This window comes from Eutrigla gurnardus (assembly GCF_963514095.1).
Source record: "Eutrigla gurnardus genome assembly, chromosome: 19".
In the NCBI taxonomy this organism is placed as follows: Eukaryota; Metazoa; Chordata; class Actinopteri; order Perciformes; family Triglidae; genus Eutrigla; species Eutrigla gurnardus.
In genome coordinates, this window is record NC_139930.1 from 8,080,554 (window position 1) to 8,100,866 (window position 20,313).

At 41.0% G+C, this 20,313-nt stretch overlaps 1 protein-coding gene across 2 annotated transcripts in view; it reads right to left on the minus strand.

The window, feature by feature from the left end:
• Nucleotides 1-731: 731 nt before the first annotated feature.
• LOC311030046 (leucine-rich repeat transmembrane neuronal protein 4-like) overlaps nucleotides 732-20,313 on the minus strand; it is a 46,905-nt gene continuing 27,323 nt past the window's right edge. For both annotated transcript variants that reach the window (XR_014598937.1, XM_084035562.1), the window contains exon 3: nucleotides 732-1,703. Coding sequence is in view for 1 of the 2 variants with exons in the window: in XM_084035562.1 (XP_083891688.1) it covers nucleotides 1,638-1,703 (66 nt within the window). In the remaining variant the exon portion in view is untranslated. The remainder of the gene's footprint in view (nucleotides 1,704-20,313) is intronic.

Here is a 20,313-nt window from a genome sequence, read left to right on the forward strand (position 1 = left end):
CATTGGCCAGCACAATAAGGAAATGCTTCATACACACAAAAAATGATTAATGAATATTTTAATTGGACCAATTCATATTGCTCACCAATAAAGTCATTATTTTCATTATAAAACATACTGTTGAAAGTGAACAAAGAATACAGCTGCTTACTAAATATCAACAAATTGAAGGGGGTGGGGGGTGAGGGGGAGGGGCAGAAATGTACAATAGAAAATGATCATTTTCGGGTAGAAAGATAATGTCTGAAGGTTGAAACGATAAACTCAATGCATCTCAAAACCTAATTCATAAGGGATGAAACACAAACACACAGATGCGTTTTTTTTAAGGAAAGTGAAGCACGTATTCAACGCAAGTGGTAAAATGTAAGCAGTGCTCGTATTAATCTTTCAGACGAGGTCCTCCTGATGAAGGCCGCCATCCGTCGCTTCTTCACAAAGACGTACACATTACACACATGAAAAAGAAACAAACAGGGGGGTCACGGAGCACTGCTGAGGACGTGAGGGGAGGTGAAGCTTCTTCTCGTTTGTTGTGGGTGTCTTTGAAGAAACATGGGATCTGTTACACCCCCAATGGTGAGGAGAGCCAAAGCAAATGCTCCAATTTGGCTCTTTGGTATTTGGTGTTGAAAATGGCAGGAACACATATTCATAAAGTACAACATTAACACGGTATAATTTCAGAAAAATTACATTTTACCCTTGATAGGAGATTTTTTCCTTTCCCCCCCCCCCTCCTCTGCTTCTGGTCGCTGCCACTGTCCTCCAAAATCAAACTAGACGGTCGAGGTTCGATTGCAATTTGAAACAAAATTAGAAAAATCTTTTGTATTTTTTTACGTTTTTTTTTTTTCTTCCTTTTTTTTAAAGCAAACAATCAAAGAAAAAAAAAACTTCACCAAAGGTTATCGGCGGGGCGATGTTTGCTTTTCCTCTGGCGACTTTCCACCGTCTTCAAACAATCTTCCAGCTGCTGCCTTCGTTTCCACCCGATGGAATGGATTCGTCTTAACTGACAGGCGCACAGAAAGTCCTTTCATAAGGTTTCTGCTCCAGTGAGGCACATTTACACCATCCTCGCCTTTGATTAGTCATTCTTACAAAAAGAAAAGGTAGTATTGAAAGGTGATGACATGACGCTTCATATGGAATCAAATTTAGGGCAAACCCACCTTAAATTATACACGGCTGTGTTAGCAGAGTCACCTGTTCAGGGCATTTTCCTTAATGATTCATTGCTCAGTTTACACTTTTTTAAAGCCTGTGTTTAAAACAATGTCCTCATTGTCCTCATGGAGACAATACGCTATTACAGTCTATACAATAAGCTCTCATGTTGGTAACCATCCATAAGTCTTCTCCCCAGGACTGCATTTTGTCAGTGTTTGTGTGGCGATGAAGCAGGATGGAACGCAGCAAAGCTGATGACCAAAGACCAAAAACAAAAAACAATATTATAAAATCTTAAGAAAAAGAAAAAGTCAGTATTATCATCTCTCTGTCTTGGTCGGTGGCCGCCCTTGTTAGCCACTTTAAAACGTATCCTTGAATGTGAATGATGGTTTCTCTGCATATGTTGCTCCGCTGCATCCTGTTTCTCTGCACCGTCCATCCACAGCAGTTCCTTTTCGGGGTTAATGGATGGTAGGCACGTCTCCCAGCCAGGCACCGGGTAGGGGGCGTGGGCAAGTGTACTCATTCTGCGAGGAGAGGACAGAAAAAAAGAAGAATGAAGTCAAAAAGCGTTTAACAGATGGTCTGTGCCAGTTACAGGTGGTGGTTACAATGTAAAGTTAATTACAGTGTCCAGTGAATTGATAACAGCACAATGGGGCTGTGACGGAGCCAGCAAAGAAAATTAGGGTAGGCAATTAAGCAGATGATGAAATCCCATGTACTTAGATAGCTTAGAAGGCTGAGCAGGAGAGACTCCCCCAGTGTTGCAGCGAATAAATTATAGCTCAACACAGAGAACTTGCAGTCACGGTGAAAATGTGCGCTGGAATTATTCAATTAAAAAAAATGATGTTTAATTGAATCTGCTCACCTCAACATTTTGTCACTTTATGTCAGGTTGTGTGCAACAATGGATGTTCCAATTACCCTCGGGCGTTGATCTGCATCTAAACAATAGCTGCAATACCAACACTAACTGCCATTGTGTGTATGTTAATTAGTGCCGGCTGGAGAAGGCACATTTTGTCTTGAATATTGTTTCCAGATGCATTGTTATCTTCAGAATAAGAATACTGTTGTTATATACTGCATTTACATTCATGTAAAAGTAAATGGAATGTTTGTATATTTCTGAATTGCTACTTAATTAAAGAATAAACGAGCATTTTCTTGATTTACACTCCAGCTTTATCGACATTCATTGACATTAAACTCGAAATACCATAAACGACTCATCGGAGAAAACTTACTACGCAGCCATATGCCAATATAAAGTGATTAACACCAATACATCTGGAGATGTCCCGATACTTTGTGTGTTTACACTTTCAGTGTATTCCCAACGCAGCGCGTGGTTCCATTTTTACAGCCAGTATAAAATAAATTACTTGAAATAAACAGGCTCGTTCCCATGGCAGAGCATCTTCGTATCACTCCAAACTGTAAATTAGGATTCATGACAAGTGAATAATTCGGGACCTTTAAATGTCAGCGCCTTCCCACAGGTCAACAACTCAAGCTAGTTGCGATGTCGCAAATCTGCGAGATACTTTTTTGACATTTTCCTCTCATTTAAGAGCCACAAGCTTCAGATTGATCTTCACACGGGAAGAGGCGCCAGCGCCAGCGCCGGCGCCGCCCGCCAGTTTTCCTCGGAGCACGAGCGCTATGGAGCCCTCCTCTTTACAAGTTAAACTTTACAGGAGCCCGTCTGAAACTTAGCTAAAGGTAAATCCACTCCGCCTTAATAAAGTGCCGTGAGTTTTGCCAGACGAAGCAAATTTCCAAAGCTTTCAGGATGTGCTCGGAAATTATCCCGGCTCAACTTTTTTTGCTGCTCAAGCTGAGTTTGTTGTCTGTGTGAAGCAGATCTCTGTAACACAGGGCTCACACGAGTAGGCCCTGAGCACAACTCTTATTTAAGCGTTATCAAACAGCCTGATAAGACTTCACTCAACTCTTTATCTGCCTCTCAGGTGGATGTGAATGAAGACGGCTGCCTGGCACAAATTGTCATACCTTAGACAATTTCACCAGAGCACAAACACAGGAGCATCTCGCAGCGAACGCTCCGGCTGTGCCGTGCACACATGCGCAGTAAAGCCAACCCAAAACACACACAGACACACACACACACACCCTTAAACAGAAACACATCACCGGTGCAGAAAAAAAAGATGCAATAAATGATTATATTAGCAGATCATCTACCCGTTTAAATGTTTTGCCTCATTGCAACTGGTAATGGAGCATTCGCTGGCATCGACAGCCTTGTTTATCTGATAGAACGGCAATAAGAGAGGCTGCAGGAAATCCATGCTCCATCTAAGCAAAACATTGCAAGTCACACAAATGATAATTAATATTCTTTATATATAATTATATAGCCTTATTTCACATTTGGTCTCACTCTCTGACATGTCTAAAGTTATAACCATTTTTCCTTTCTTTCATCGGCTCAAATACATGAATCAATCTGGCCACATGCAATGACATGGCAGCGATTTGAATGCAATTGCTTCAACTCAGATGCAAAGAGACATATCTGCAGATGTTCCTCACACACCTTGTTGAGTGACTGCAGGAGCGCCTTGCTTGGAAGATAGCAGGGCCAACTGTTGTGGGGCACATTATGCTTTATTTGAGAAGATTAATTTTTTTTAGAGCAAAATGTTAAGCAATCATTTTGCTTCATCCAATTATTCTGTTGTTTTGTTGCTGTAATAATGTATCATGTTGTTTTTTCAGCACCGCTAAAATGGTTGCTTCATCGACACAGCTGAGCATTAGCAAAAACTCATTATGCTCCTTCAACATGATTTTCTTCGAGTGCTTGGTTAATGAGCAGCATTGGCATTCTCTCCACCGCAGCCAATAGTCATTTGGTGGCTCTCGGCCATAAGTTGAAGATGGTGCTTTTTTTTAAACTTTTTTCAAGACTGACTGCTCACTTCCTTCACGCCGATGCGGCTGCTCATCCATGAGGACGTGTTCATCCGTCACCAGGGACGTGTGCTTCTCATCTGCACTCTCAGAAGTCGAGCTTTCCAGCAGTGAAAAGGGATTTGCTGCCAGTTCTCTACCATTGTTTTCTGGGACAACTGGAGTTCACTTTCACAACCGGGCAAACATGTTTAATGCAACTGATGAAGCAATTGTCTTCCTGTGGCAGCCTCTGAAATGTCTGTTCCTTTCATGAAGGCTTCTCTTAAAGCAAGGCCGAGGTAACTTTCTCAGTTTTAGCCAAAGAGGGAGTTACGACAAGTTGACAGGGCCCAGGATGAACTTGGCAAACATTGTGTTCAGGGGTCCTTCCTTCTCACAACGATGCAGCATGGCAGCGCGTGGAAGAAGCGTAGCTGTCGGCTATTTACGCTGTTCAACATCTCAGAGAACCGTTGTCACCGGGCCATGAGTCATCTCCTCTGAGAGAAGCCAATAGCATCTTGAACATTTAAATCTGAGTTTTCGTGAGACAAAGACATTTTGTCTGCCGCAAGGACAAATCTGTTCTTGGGACACCCCATAACAATCTACTCTGGCGAGAGTTGTGTTTCCCCCGCAGGAGCTTCTAGTTGTTGGAAAAGCAAGATATGTGATGTCGGTGATCCTGGTGGTTTCTGGGTAACTTCCCCTTGATAGGCAAAGACTACTTGGCTGATGTAGCCACCGTACTGGTCAGTCCCTCAGACACATTGTCACAAGGCATCAATGGCAATAAGAAATCCTGGGACGGACAGGTCTGCGTCTAGAATTGACCCGGTACTGGTGTGCATTGATACGGAAACAAGCAGGATACCCTTGAAAGTAGAGACAATATAGAACTTGAATGATACCTGGTGCTTTACGATGGCTACAAGGATTTTATGTACATGAAAGGCCCGTTTACATCAAAGAACCCAGAGATGCTATGAAATCAATGTACGAGATGAACAAACCGTGTAAAATAAGGCAACGCTAAATTTGCATTTGCAGTAAGAGCAATAGAGTATAGTCGCATGCGGCGCTGCAGATAAAAGGTGCATGCGTCCTAGAGGGGAGACAGACGGCTACGACCTGTAAGGCGATGGTGACGTGATTGATGGGGTTTGCCGAGCAAGCTTCCATTTGCACACTGGTCTCGTTATCTTGCATTATCTGCTTATTTATACACAATATGGGATGTTTTTTTTTCTTTCAAAAATGTCACAATGGACATATTTGAAGATTAAGTGATTACTTAAAATTATGTTTGTTGTCTTTTCACTGCAGTGGCAATCAGCTGTGTCCTCTTCATGAGAAATGTCTGCAGCTCGACAGTCTGTACAGTTTGTCTTCTTTAAATAATAAAATGACTTCACTTGGTTACAGTCATACTCACTCTGAGCAGGATTTAATTGAAATTTTCAGCAACATTTTGATATAGTAGTCTGACAGCTTTAACATGAGGAGAATTCCCCTTTAATTAAAAAAACAAACAAACGTTATGTAAAATGCATATATATATGTAAATGTTAAGTAAAATATCTTTAAATCTCATATTGTCATTTCGAAGCGGACCACATTGGAATTTTTCAGCAAAGCTCAGAAGAGAAACACTGAGGACATTTTCAATGTGTTGCCCTGTGCAGTAATGTGCAGTGAAACCACTTGAAGAACATTATGAACAGAAATCCTTTGCACTCCACTTTATTCACCCTATTTGGCCACTTGAAGTATGGACTCTACCGTAACAGCACGAATAGACGTGCATCAAAATCCAAGCGGTTCTCATTACTGGTCATTGCCTGGTGCCCTCCAACTTCCTGCAAAAGTTGACTGTGACATGGCACTTTTATTTGCACCAACCCAATTGAGCCAAGCCATGTAACTTTGTAAGCAACACAGTACCAAAACGAATCTGAGCTATGAAAATCACAAGACAACAGTGTTTTTAATAAATTAGGGTGATTCATCCTCTTCCAGCAGGAAAAAACAACCTTTGTAAATCTATCAAATATAAACAAACATAGGTATATCTTTCTTCTGTGAATATATTTGAAGACTGGGTTTCAGCATTGGTCCGTCCACACCGCTTTGAAAATCATTGTGGACACAACAGAGCAACACTAATAATCATAATTGAAAGGCATATAATTATAAACACCGCTCCCCCGCTACAGATGTATTCCAAAGGGAAAATTTGCCCCCTTCTAAGACTTACGTTCTGGTCTTTTCAAGAACACGGGTTATATGTCCAGAGCCGCCCCTCCTGTCATCCCCCCTTCATGTGTTTTTAATTAGAATACTAATTAGCAGGCTACAGACATGATGTAATTAGTCTTCTCTCAGTCAGCACAGCTGGAAGTAACAGACATGTAGCAGCCAAAGTGATCACAAACCTCTACTATTGCCTTGTCTTATCCTGCCACATCGTTTGTCTTTATGTCCATCTGACATTTCATGTCTTCTTATTTCCCTCTAGAACAGAGAGGCAGGTGATAGGATATAAACTTTGCGAAAAGTTAAGGAGGCAATTTAAATACTGCGGCCCAGCACCTGTGCACTTGTGAGCACAGCTGCTCTTTTGTCTTCATGTACGTATAGTGCGGATATGTTTTAGATCCATCCATCCGTCACGGCAGACTCGGATTGGCTCAAATTGCCACACGTCATAATTTTTATACAAACGACGGCAAGTTAGAGCGGCACGAAGGAGCTTATTTCTGCTTCAAGGCAGAAAACAACTGTTCAGGACACTCTTCCTGGGGGGGTTAATGCCTGTATAAGCTCTTGATCTCAGCAACACAACACTCTCTTTTCTCTTCTGTAACTGACACAAACATACAGTCAATCCTCTGGTAAACCAAGGCCAAGTGACATTTCTGTCTTTCTAAGTCGCAGCATTGATTCATTTCTGTGTGATGTTTCAGTAGCTGGTGAAAGTACATAACAGGAGATACGCCAGTGTGAACAAAGCTGTCTGTAAAAGTTGGTCCGGAGTAATTGGGATCCAGTCTTTGATAACGAGACAGCTTCCTGTGAAAAAAAAACGGTAAATGAATGCACTTCCTTCTAATGGGCCGACAAATCTCTACTTGTGATCTCAGCAAGGTCTCAGCAGCCACGCCGGACTATTAATGAAGCAATTCATGTATCATGGGAACCGTTCTCTTTTTTTTTTTTTAAATCTGAGTTGTTATTTCCACAAACATCTTGGGTCATATGTCACATCTAGGCATGGGATGATATGAAAAGTTCATGTCATTATTATCTGGCCAAAGTGATATGATTCACGATTTTATCCCGATATTCATCAAAATGTTCTCAAAACTCTTAAAATGGCACTAAGGTGTACTGGAATGAGTTTTCTGACTATTTTATGAATAAACAAATCGTTTTTATTTCCTCACAGATCGGACACACTTATCTTTAATAAGGTAATCATAAATCATAAGGCCCTGTTCATCAATAAAGGATGAATACATTTAAATATTGCAGGATAGCGTGAGTCTGTTCTTCCTTACAGCGTTTACTTTTTATATTTTTAAATATTGTCACTCACATGACGATATTCACGATTATCCCGATGATGGAAAACACGATCGAGGTTTCGCATTAAAACCCGACATCGTCTCATCCCTATAGTCATGACAATTCAAGACAAATGAAAAGGCAGAGAACAACATGTAGTACTCTGCACAAAATACTTGTCCTCGTTTTGAAATGCACCCCCCGCATCTCTTTTTAAATACATAAATAATGTGGACCCAGATTAATATTGGTGCTGAGCGCATGCATATACGTATATATATATAAATCTTGACAGCAAGTGCAATATTTTGCCTGCAGCCATACTTTATGGTTTAGATTTGCAATGACAGCATTCCGACATCTGCAATATACCAATAAAGGAAAACATATGGCAAACTGCATGGATATAATCCCACGCAAGCATCATTATATCCTGCTGGAATCGCTGGATGTGAAGAGAACAGAGGCTGAACACACTCGCTTCCACTTTATTTCTATGACTTTATCACCTAGCTTAACTACCAGACAGCCACTACAGCATAAAGTCCTACATATGCTATTTTAAAAATGATTCATATTTATTTGAAATGTACTATTATGTCTGTGTGGTGTGTCACTATAGTACCTGAGAGATAAGACATGAGCAGAACAGAAAATATCTTTCATTAGAAGCCATCATGACCCATATATAAGTGGGCCAGTAAGAGTATGCTGTCCTGGAAGAGCATCGTTTGGAGATAAACAGACAGTTAGAGATTGTGTGTGTGTGTGTGTGTGTGTATACGCATTAAGCACGAGATGCCGGTGTAAAGGTAGAGCTCCGAGATCTCCCCGAGGAAATCTGATCTGGTGAGTTGTGGCTCGAAGCAAACTGATGAAATGTCTCAGTGCGTGTGCATATTTATGTAAGTGCCTGCACATGTATGTTTATCTGTGGCCTGGTGTTATGATTTATGATGATTGTGATTTATGCTGGTGATGGATGACCACATTAGGAGCAGCAGCAGCTGGCCCTCCCTCCCGGGTCTCTCTCTGTATGGAACGTACTGCACAATTAATTGAAAAAGCACATGGTGTCTACATATGTGAATGAAACAAAATGAATTTCTTGTTAGGATACATCGAAGTCATCAAACCCACAGAGGCCATTACTCTTATACACTCTGAATACACGGTTGCCAACACAACAACAAACCTTGTCCTCAAATTAAACCTTTTTTGTTGTTGGTTGTATAACTTATCTCACTTTTGTGATAATTATCACAAATTCCGGTGCCTTAGAATTCCTTTCGCTTGTGTTGCTAGGCAACATGTAGCCTATCTCAACATGAAAGGGCTGGTGGCAATTTGACATACACCACTGTGCTGGAATCACGGGTCTTTGAAAGTCTTTGACAACAACTTTGACACAAGTTTCATCACACAAAGCTTCAGTGATCATCTGCTCTGAAATCACAAACCCACTGGAAGAATACAGAACAGCGTTGCATCATTGACAACAGGATATTAAGGGCTATTCTAACAGAGATATGCATCACCTAACTTCTCTTTCTCCACATCTCTTCCATTATCACTCACACAAGAAGACACGCTTTAGCTCTCCCTCTAACTTTCTCTCTCACACTCGAACTTGTGAACTCTCGCCACCTCCTCATCATTAAGATGTGTTGGACTCAGCAGTTTTCCTTGGCTTCACCACTATAGGTGCCCTTCAAACCTGCAGGACACCTATGCAAAAACTTGTACTGCTCATCAGTTTTCCATTAAAAGAAATGATAGAAAATTAATAAATTAAATGTTTTCTTTTGAATCGGCAGATTAAACAGCAAACCTCTGTTGTCAATGTTCTACCTTTTTGGATGGTTTGAATGAAAACATTTATATTTGAATTTCTTCTCATGCCGTGCAGAAAGCTCTGATCAGATCTGATTGGCTGAGGGGGTACTTTAAACACAGACACGCTAATACCAGACATATTTATAAGTGTACAGTTGTGTAAATGGGAATGTAAGAGTCAGCGGTGGTGCCTCGCCTTGTAGATGAGGCCTAACGCTTTAATTAAGTATGTAGGTTACAACAAAAGCGATGTAAAATAAGTAAATATTGACTTGGTTTAAAACAAGACATGAACAGCAGTCTCCTGGGTGAAAGTCTGTGTTGGTAAAATAGATCAATATGTCAACGTTGACTTGGTTTCACTTTGGTTGGACTTGGACTGGCTTTATAGCATCTCATACTGAACCGGACGGGATGAGCTAGTTGAAAGCGTCAGTATCAGTCGTCCAGGGCCACTTAGCAAACGAGCGTATTTGAGAAATTTGGAGTGAGAACGGGTTGTCAGGGGAGATCAGCGCTCAGGACTGTATGTGCTACAGACAGTGGTGGACCATCTGATGTGGACTCCCCTGCAGGACTAACTCGAGAAGGTGCAGAAGCAGCGCTAACAGGATTATGAAGGATCCTCACCACCGCAGTGATACACTATTCCAGGTTCGACCCGCAGGCAAATGTCTTTGTAGCCAACACAGACACACACAGCATGAAATCAGGATGGTGAACATCCTTGGCCTTGTCTCGCACATTTTGCACGGTGGAACCGTTGCATTCCCTCGCCCGTTTGCCCTCTATGAATATTTGACAGTTTCTTTTTAAATAAATGCTACCATTTTAGGTTTCACATTCCTAACACACTAGTTTCACAGAACATATTGTTTATATGTGTGACCATTTAACCTTTGAAAACTTGAATCGTAATGTTCATTCTGCAACTTTTTCTATAAGATTCAATGAAGAAACTGTTTATACACCAAACATCATGGACTTTTCCTTGAACACAAAAGCCACATTTCTGTCAAACGTTTTTTCACCTGAACCATCCACCTGATTATTAGCCCTCACACATTTCTGTCAAATGTTTTTTCACCTGAACCATCCACCTGATTATTAGCCCTCACAATAAAAGACCACACTTAAATGTGCAGTTTTATTCTAAAAAACACATTTATTAGGCACAGAACTATGGATTTCACATGACTATGGACGTTTTTTTCTTTTGCTATAAACAAATCTCTGATAGTTGACAAATTTCCATCTTCTCTTGGCATACATCATTATATTATCCATCCCTGCTATGCACGGTGCTGCTCTAAGCCTGTGTCTCTATTCAAATCCAAATCTCTTTTCCCACATGTCTTCCGGGGCCTAGTTTGAAACGGAGCAACGCAGGGGTTCTGTTTTTTGGCATGCCGGCTCCCTGCAGATCCTCTCATCTAAGCTCAGGACGTTCCCTCAGTTCTCCCCTGTAACTAACACTCAGCTTCTAGGTTTATATGCTGCTTTTGATTAAAAACATGTTCGTCATCAATGCCAATGTCAGTTGTGTTTTGGAATACTGGGTCACATCTGAGTAACAGGTAATGAGGCATCAATAAACTGTGATTACTCCAAGCTGCAAGTCCATTTTTCTAATTTTCTATCATTGACTTTTACCTTTTTTTTCTTCTTTTTTTTTTTACATAAACTGATGATATTTGACAAACCCTAGGCTAATGGCTTGCTGTATGAAATTACCCAATAACTTATTGAGGAAGTTAGAATTCATGTGTATTATTTCTGCGGTCACAGACAGTTCAATTAATCAACATTTCATAAGCATGAATAACTCATTACCTTCATATAGCACAGTGCCAAAATGTGCAGCAACACAGCTATCGTTTTAGCAGTAATTAGTTTATTGTCAACATTGTGAGAAAATTATTTTGGGGGTTTGTATCTTTCCTTCTGACACCCAATCAGTTAATCATCTTTACAAGGAATCAAACTGAACCTGTTGACTTTCTGAAATTCTATTCAGGCACGTTTCAGCATGTGAATATGATTAAGTATGACAGACTCGTTGTAAACACTTATTCTTATTATTCCATTATTTCTACTGGACAGTATTTTGGCCACTGCTTAAGGGAGGGCATTTTTGGCATCGCTACAAGAGAAAGATGTAAATTAAAATGGACTCACCGTAATGATCATGATAAAAACCTTTTTAGATGATTAATTATATTCCCTTTGGACAGATATTGGTACAAACTAATTTTATTAGCAGGGAAATGGAAATCAGTCAACTCAAATGAAGCCTTTCAAAGAGGCTATTGTTTATTCATAATGCAACGCTGCTGTTGTTTGTACGCCGTATAGGCGGCGTCTTTAATAATTGATTTTGACCATGCAAAGCTGTTGGTGAGAGGAAAACACTGTATATTGATGTCTTTGTGATGGCAGCGATACAGCTGGCTGTGGATGAAGTCACCCAGACGGAAAAAAAGGACAGTTGAAAAGGCCACATCTGAAATGAAAAACTAAGTCTTGGAGTTGTGCGCTCGAATAATTGGGATTTGATTTAAGTGAACTTAAAACTTGACTGCTATCAAATACCACTATCTATTTTGTGAAGATTCATAATGATATTATAAAAAAGTATAGCTTGTACATTCCACTGTGTGCTGTAATTTAAAACTTGGGCACGCCACCTCCCTGTTTGCTGTGTGAAGAAGTACAAGAGGTCGTGCTGCTTATGTGTTGGGGTCGAGGTTATGGTAATGACGTCATGGCGACGGTTAAATTTCAGGGTTAAGGCGATAGTTACCACGGATCACGGAAGTTACAGTCTATGTCTAAATGTGCTCATGAAAGGAGTAGAAAAAAGTCAAAGGCAATTTACAGTCATATAGAAGCATTCAGCAGTTGAAATTAAATGAGGACACCGGGCTCACAGTGAATGGTGCCTCATTCAGTTGCGTTTCTGGTACTTGTTGAAAGACGGGGGAGAGTATTACTCATCCACTCCAATACCCCCTGAAGCAATGAAACTGGCTCTGACCTTTTGATCAAAAAGGCTGCTATCAAAAGATTTATATTGGTCTGATAAGTAGTGTGTCAATTATTCCATGAAACTGTCTTGATGTATAATTTTTGTATCTCAGTTTGCGGAAATAGATGTCACGTTTAATGTTTCGTGTAATGTGAGGGGCAAATGTTCACGATCACACATTAGTTTTCCGGCTAAGAGGGGATAAAACATGACATCTTACAACTCATAATGCATCCAAGAGTTGGTGGGACATGCTATGGGAATCTAAATGCATCCACTTATAACAGGATTCTGGCTGAGCACTCTTATTAATCTGACAAAACACAAACACAGTTTTATCTTTAGGTCACTGGGCCTCTAGTTTCTAGTTCTCTGGCCAAAAAGGACAAACATTGAATAATTAATCAGCCTAATTTCAGACAGAATGCTGCCACACCGAAGCAGCCAGTAACAAAGATGTGCTCCTGCTGTGTCTTAATGTCTTTGGACACCAGTGGAAACTAGAAGGGGGTGAACTACCCTTTGCTAAAGGTTCTTCATGCAAATCCTGTTCACTGGATCCAAATTACATACTGATATAATAGGATTGGATCTTGAAGAAGTGCAAAACAGCTGCAGGAGACATCTTTTTCATATCCCTCCCCCTCCTGCTGGAGAGGCTGTTGACACTTGCCAGAGGGTGCAATTGTGCAATTAGCACTTGGAGTGCAACTACTAGTGACATTGTCATAATCTGTTAACAAATAGTGGGCATAATGTGATATTTAACCGAAAATGGAATATAAATGATATCATGATCCTGAATGTTATACCTTGAACTATTTTTCAAGCGCCCTGCTGATCGACCCCAATTTATAGCGACTGAAAAGCGTAAAACTGGAAAGTCTATCTGAGTAGTTCACCAGAAAAGAGAGTGATAATGGCCACACGGCTTCACTGCTCAATATTTAAATAAAACCATTAAAAAGGAAAAAGCATCAACTCCCTCATGAACTGAAACAATTTAAATGCAGAAATTGAGAAAAACATCATGTCATAACAGGATAAAAATATTTCTGCACACTTGTTTCAGCACTATTTCCATCCCACAGCAGTTTAAAGCCTCAGAGGGGCCCAAGAATGCTGGTCTCCATGTGTTTGCTATGTAAGTGGCGGGGCCCCTGTACGGTGATGGGAGAGCATGTGTGTGCCTTGTGTGGAGTAATGGGCTGTAAAGTTCATGTTGGGGAACCTTCTTAAAGGGTTTCTCACCTCATTGGTTTTAACAAGAACTGATTAAAAGAGAGGGCAATCAATTTGGGTGGAATTATGTGAGAGGAAAAAAACAATCAGCAGCTCATATAAATAGTCTATTAAAAGAATCCTTCAATAACATTAAGACAACCTTGAGGAACAAATTTGCGCTGTAATTTTGTATCTAAAACTTTGGATAATTGGAGCTTTCTGCAATATATTGGAAATCTCTGGTTTCTGGTCTGAAAACACTCTAGGTCTCTTTCACAAGGCTGTGATTATCCGAGAGGTCGCAACAGCTCATTTTATACAGAGGTGTCAAGTTTCATCAAGCAGGAATAGAATTGGGCTCATCCGCTTTCCAGTCATACCCAATTTATGCAATTCAAAGATACACGTGTACTATTTTTTTTTTTGCCAAACAAGCATGGGCTTAGCATAAACTGGAAATGTCAGTACCAACAGAACTCGTTTTCATTCATACGTCTTGAGGTTAGAGCTTAAGTGACTCTTTTCCATAATATATTCAGCCCCCTTCACTATGTCAAGGCATTACAGCCAATAGAGCCAATCATTACTCAAGACTCCTCTTAAAGACCGTAATGTCAGGTCTATTTGAAATTCATAAGCAGTATATAAACAATTAATAGACTCATTACAACACACTTTAAAAGACTACAGTGCGCTTCTAAGCCAATATAAAAAGAGTTGGCATTCATAACTGTGGTATTAATGAATGCTTGGTAACACATACTAATTAGGCTGTTTCCACACGATCTAGCTCCTGGTCAGAACTTTGGAAGATGAAACAAAACTTTCCCTCCGCATTGTTCTCCCTCTTGTTATAATGACAGAAAATGTCAGCTTTTCAAATGTTTATTTCGAGTAGGACTTCAGGCGGCATTGCTCTGTTCTCTTAAAAGGAGTGGCGCTCGTGGGTGGCTGCTGTCTGATTCTAGCAAAACGAACATTGCGTCTAAAGGGCAACGCCATTCAAAAGTATGTGATCTCCACAAACGCCTCTGTTCCCTTCTGAAAACCACACTTAAATAATTCAAACATTTGCAGAGAAAGAGCCGGAGCCTGGTGGAATTAAAATGAATGTGACAAGCAAGAAAAAAAGGGGGTGGGGGGCACTGCAATAACAGTACTTTTTTTTTTTAGCAAAAACAGCAACAAAAAGATCAAGACCAGCCTGAAAAACACAGTGTTTTACTATATGATCCTGATAATACTGGCAAGTGGTGATGTGCTCCGGAAAAAAGTGTGAAATTAGAATTGATATTGTCTATCTTAAATTGAATGGACATGTTGTTTTCCCCACCCAATACGCCTTCGAGCACAAAACAATGAACTGTGCCAAATTACAGGATAAACCACTAACAAAGGGCTCATATTGTCAAATTCATGAAAGCACATAAATCCAGAGTATAAACTATTTTTGAGGCCTGACTCTCTTGAAGAGAAGAATGGAGCATTTAAGGGCCTTTTATGTGCACCTCCTCAACGTTTCCAGGCTCAGCATGTGTGGCAGGACAGCTTTGTCTCAATCCTTCATCGCTGGAGTAAACTGGTCGCTGCTGTAAGCCTTCTTAAGCAACTGCAGCCCTGCTCTTCCTGCATAGCGATGACTTCATACCACTTTGTGCCAGATTGCATATTATACACAAATCTCATAATGATAGAAATAGCACTTGGAATGGCATGGTGCCTCCCTCTTCCCTTGATTTCAGCTGATTTCCTGCAGGCTTTATTTTCCCACATCTTTTTAAGACCTCACTTGACTCACAGTTGCCCAATAAAACCACAAATAAGGAATCAAAAGTGGTAAAAACGGGAGGCTAAATAAGGAAAATGAGTCGATGGGTGTTTATGTCCATTCCATGTAGTAATAAAATGTTACACTAGAGCTCTTACGAATATTTATTATTAGTATTGTTATTATAATAACTTAGTCTAGTGGATCCCAAACTGGATTGCTCCTCCAACTTCTCCAAGGGTTCAATCTGAGAGGTTGTGAGATGATTAACAGGACAATAAAAGAGGTTAGTGGTTAATGTGTAGGTCAATTTGTTAGTGGTCAGCCAAGTAGGTCCACCACTTTGGTCTGGACTGGATTGACCTAATAACTACTGGAGCCACGAGCCTTGGAGAAGACACAATGGATTGTGACAACTCTAGTGACCCCTTAACTTCTCCTTCTCCTTTCACAATCACCAGCTGAAAGTTTCTCGTTGCCCAATACTGCAAGAATAATGATGTTCCTATGTGCCCCTGCTGTACTTTGTGTTGAGCAATGCCATTCACCAGGTAGCCACGCCTTAAATCATACCCAGCTTTATCATCTGTTTTTTAATCTAAATAGACCGTCAATTCAAAAATGTCTTGCTGTATCAAAGAAGACTTAAAACTAGCGATTAAGACCTATAATTCATATTTACAAGTTTACTGAGATAATAAATCAAGTCATTGAGTCATTTTGGCATCGACTACGATACAATCAGACTTCTTTTTGCAACCAGGAGTCGCCCCCTGATGGGCAGTCGAGAGAATGCAAGTTCAAGACACTTTCGCATCGGCTTCAATTTTTCAGAAGTGAGGTTGCCACCTGATTTTGACATGCTAGCATTAGCATTTAGCTCAGAGATCAGCTGTGAATAAGTGGAGCCTTAACGTACAGCCAATTTCTGCCTTGCATTACTGGTGCGAGTTTGACCGCGGGATAATTTATGTTTGTTCAGGCCACTTGTGCTCGACGTGCCGGGGAGGAGGGGGGCTTTCCTCCATGTAGACACCAACAATACCTGTTAGGTTTGTCTTCAAGACGACTAGCAATTCACTTTTAAAATGCTTGTTTTCTGAGATCAGATCGATCAGAGCTAGGCTAACATTGTAGCTGCTCTTTGTAAACATAGTTTCTTTCTGTTTCTATTCTAGTGTGAAGTTCTATCGTAGAGCTCTGGGAGACCACAGACCGCTACAGTGTGTTTTGTCTCCATTCCTGATTCAGTGACAACAGAAGAATCACAGCATTGATAGGTTTCATTCATGTCTTTCATGCTGCATCACTTGCCAACTTTGTATGTAAAAGATCTGCATAAAAAAATGTGCTTTGCATTTGGTGTGAACTAGGGCTGAAACGATTTTACGAGTTATTCGAGTAACTCGATTACAAAAAATGCTTGAGGCAAAAACTCTGCCTCAAAGCTTCGTTAAATTCCTATCTCAGCATTATGTGGCCTGCCTCAGCAGGGATCATTGTTCCACACGGTCCATTTTTGAGGAATCCAGGGCTCCAGAGTGCAACCATTTGGGGCACACATGCGACCAAAAATCAGTGAAGTGCGGCTAAATATGTTCCTTGGTCTCACCGGTGCTCTGGTAATGTTTTTTTCCCCCACAGCATACAGTGATGAATCACCACGGTCTGAACCAATCAGAGGCAGAGTAGGGGCGGGCCTAGGTTTCTGATTGGCTCAGACCCGTTCTCTTCTTTGTGACGAAAATGAATCAAGTACAGTGACAGTACAGTTGAGCATCAAAAATTAAGACATTTCGTGCAGAAAGTTGCTGTGCCTCTAACACCTCTCCCCTCCCGTAAGATACCGGTCCTGTCTCACGTGTGTCCGTCTGAGCCGGTGTCGCGAACCGGGCGGTCCGGTCCGGTGTAGTCTTAAAAACCAATCGTTTGATCCGGTCTCCGGTTCGCCGTGGGCGGACTGACATTATGCAGTACAGCCAGAGCCTGTCTGGGAACGCTGCCGGTACCGGGACAGGTGCTGGTGGGCCGAGTAGCCCCCCCTCTCCCCCTGCAGCGGCAGGCAGCCACAAACTGGAGCAGTGAGGAGTCAGACATGATAATAACATTTAAGACTGTTTATAATCACCAAAGACAAGCATTTTAAGTGTATTTGTAAACATTTTAGGTTATTTTATTATGATTTCTTGTTTGTGTTGAGATTTAAATAAAGAAAAAAACATTTATCTTTAGCATTTTTTTCCTTTCTTTTTTTCTTATCTTTATTCCTGTTTATAGTCGTTGACCGAATGTGTTAAGAAATTAAGAGTGTAATGGGAATTATATACAATGTTAATTTTTTATTTGATTACTCGATTCATCAATGGAATAATCGGTAGATTACTCGATTACAAAAAGATTCAATAGCTGCAGCCCTAGTGTGAACATACCTTCACAGAACTATTATTTCTTATAACATGCAAGTGCGGATGTGTGACTGGAGGGGGAGAGTATATCTTTGTTTGTTTTTTTGTTTTTTTAAATATATGCCATATGTTTGCTAAGAGTACTGGGATGCTGTCATCATCTTTTCACACATTTCATGAAAGTGTCTTTACACCTTAAGGACTCTAAATACTACCGTTTTAAGAAAAACAAGTAATATTAAAAAGAGTGTAACAATGGAAGATATCAACTGGAGTTTACAAACTAGACTCATAAAGCCTCATATGAACTGAGGTTGCCCTCCATATACAGATTAGTTTCAAAATAAAAGAACCGCTCGAAAACTTCATGGCGAGTATGAACTGGAGGTTGTGTGCAGCGTGTGGATATTTGTTTCTTAATAAAAACTTTCTCTATAAAATGTCAGAAAATAGAAATGACAATTCCCCAAACCCTGAGGTGCCATCTTCACATTGATGGTTTTGTCACGCAGCCAGACAGGGCAGATAGATTGTAATCCCAAAAGATTTACTACTATCACACGGGGCGGAGAAACGAGGGGGTTGAGATGGTAATCATGTAATTGCAACGTTCAAGTCCGGCCAGGGACCTCTGTGGCATTCCACATCTTTCTCTACTCCGGTCACTTCCTTTCAGCGCTGGAAGCTTTGTAAAGTGGTTACAGTCGTCGACCAACTCAACAATTAATCAGTTAATTGTTTGAGTGCTTTACAGTATTACACATTCACTCCTTCCCATCTCCAAAGTTGTAGGCATTTTGTCAGGAGACTGTGTGAGCGTGTGTGGGCAGGAGCGTTGTTCAGTTTAATTACACTTACATTGTGCGGTGGAGTAATGCCATGATACTGCTACACTTACTCCCTTTTCAATATCGGCACATTTTAGGACGGTTATGTATTCGCGCTGGCGAAACGTGGCAGAAAAAAGATGTTTGTGGGCTTTTGACAGAACAAGTGAAGGTGGGTGGGTTGATGCTACTGTTATCGGAGGGTGAAGCACGCAGTGGCTGCCAAAGCCCGTGGCAAGAGGAAAAGGGGGGGAATAGAGGGCAGGTGAGGGATTTTGAAATTAAATTTAGGGCAATAGAGGGGGTGGATGTTTTATATAACGTGCCACTGAGCTCATCTCCCATTTTACAGCGCGCACACACACACACACACACACACACACACACACACACACACACACACACACACACACACCCTCACACACACACACACTTTTAGAACTATGCTGTAGAATCTCCCCTCTCCGTGTTTTTGTTATGATATCCAGTAAAACAGAAGATCCCTATTTGTGTTTGCTGCAGGGCCCGAGCCAAGCTCCAGATGCTGCTTATAATACACGGCTCATTGGGGTTCGTGTGCACGTATGACTGTATTTCTGCATGTGCAGTAGGGGGGGGTTCATTGGGTTCGCTTGGGGCAAAGAGCCACATTTACAACCTTTCAGTACATTCATCACCATCCAGTACAGTCTCTGCAGGGAAAGGTTCTTTTGAGGATGACCCAGCAGTCGAGGGAAGAGGGCATGAAATTGCCCCTCTGAGATATTAAAGAGGTAGTTGCACCGAATAAGTGGAAATACTTCTCGCCGAGCGATTTGCCTGCGTTGTCGGGCCGAGCAGCTGTTCGTTTACCAAATGATGATAAACGGAGGTGTTTTTCTAGTTTTTTCCCCGGTTTTGTCAAGCAGAAAAACACTTGAGCCAAGCTGAGAAAAACATATATCGACCTAATTAGCCCCCTGTTTCCATTAATAGCAGTTCATTTATTGGCTGACAGGAGCAGCGTGATCCCGCTCCCCCTTCCAATGTAACACACCGGGACTATTTAGAACCTGCATTGAACAGAAACCCAAAGCTTTTCTATAAACTGTAAAAGCCACTAAATAATTCATTCTTTTAAAACTCTATCTTGCTTGATCACAGAAATGATGAATTTAATAATTTAAGGCCAGAAAGGATTTCCGAATGCACATATTAAAAGCTGCTGTTTCTGGGCCTGGACGGGAGAATTTCGGAGCGGGGGGGCGTAGAGGACGGAAAACAAATAACTTAATGGAAATATGAGACCTTCTGTATATTCATTGAGCTCTCTATGCGTGATAAACATCTGCTCACACTCAAGCTCTAAATGGTTCCTTTAAACTGATGAGGTAAAGGGGAGAGGGAGCGTAAAATGAAAGTCTTCATTTAAATGTTTTTCTGGAGGAACGCCTATCGAGTGGAACGGAACTGGAGGGGAAATTAGCCGGGGGACATGCAAAGTGAGTGCCGCGGCTGGCTGTGTGACATCCTTCCCTCTTCAAAGCTGTCTGGGGGGATGGGCACAGGCATGGT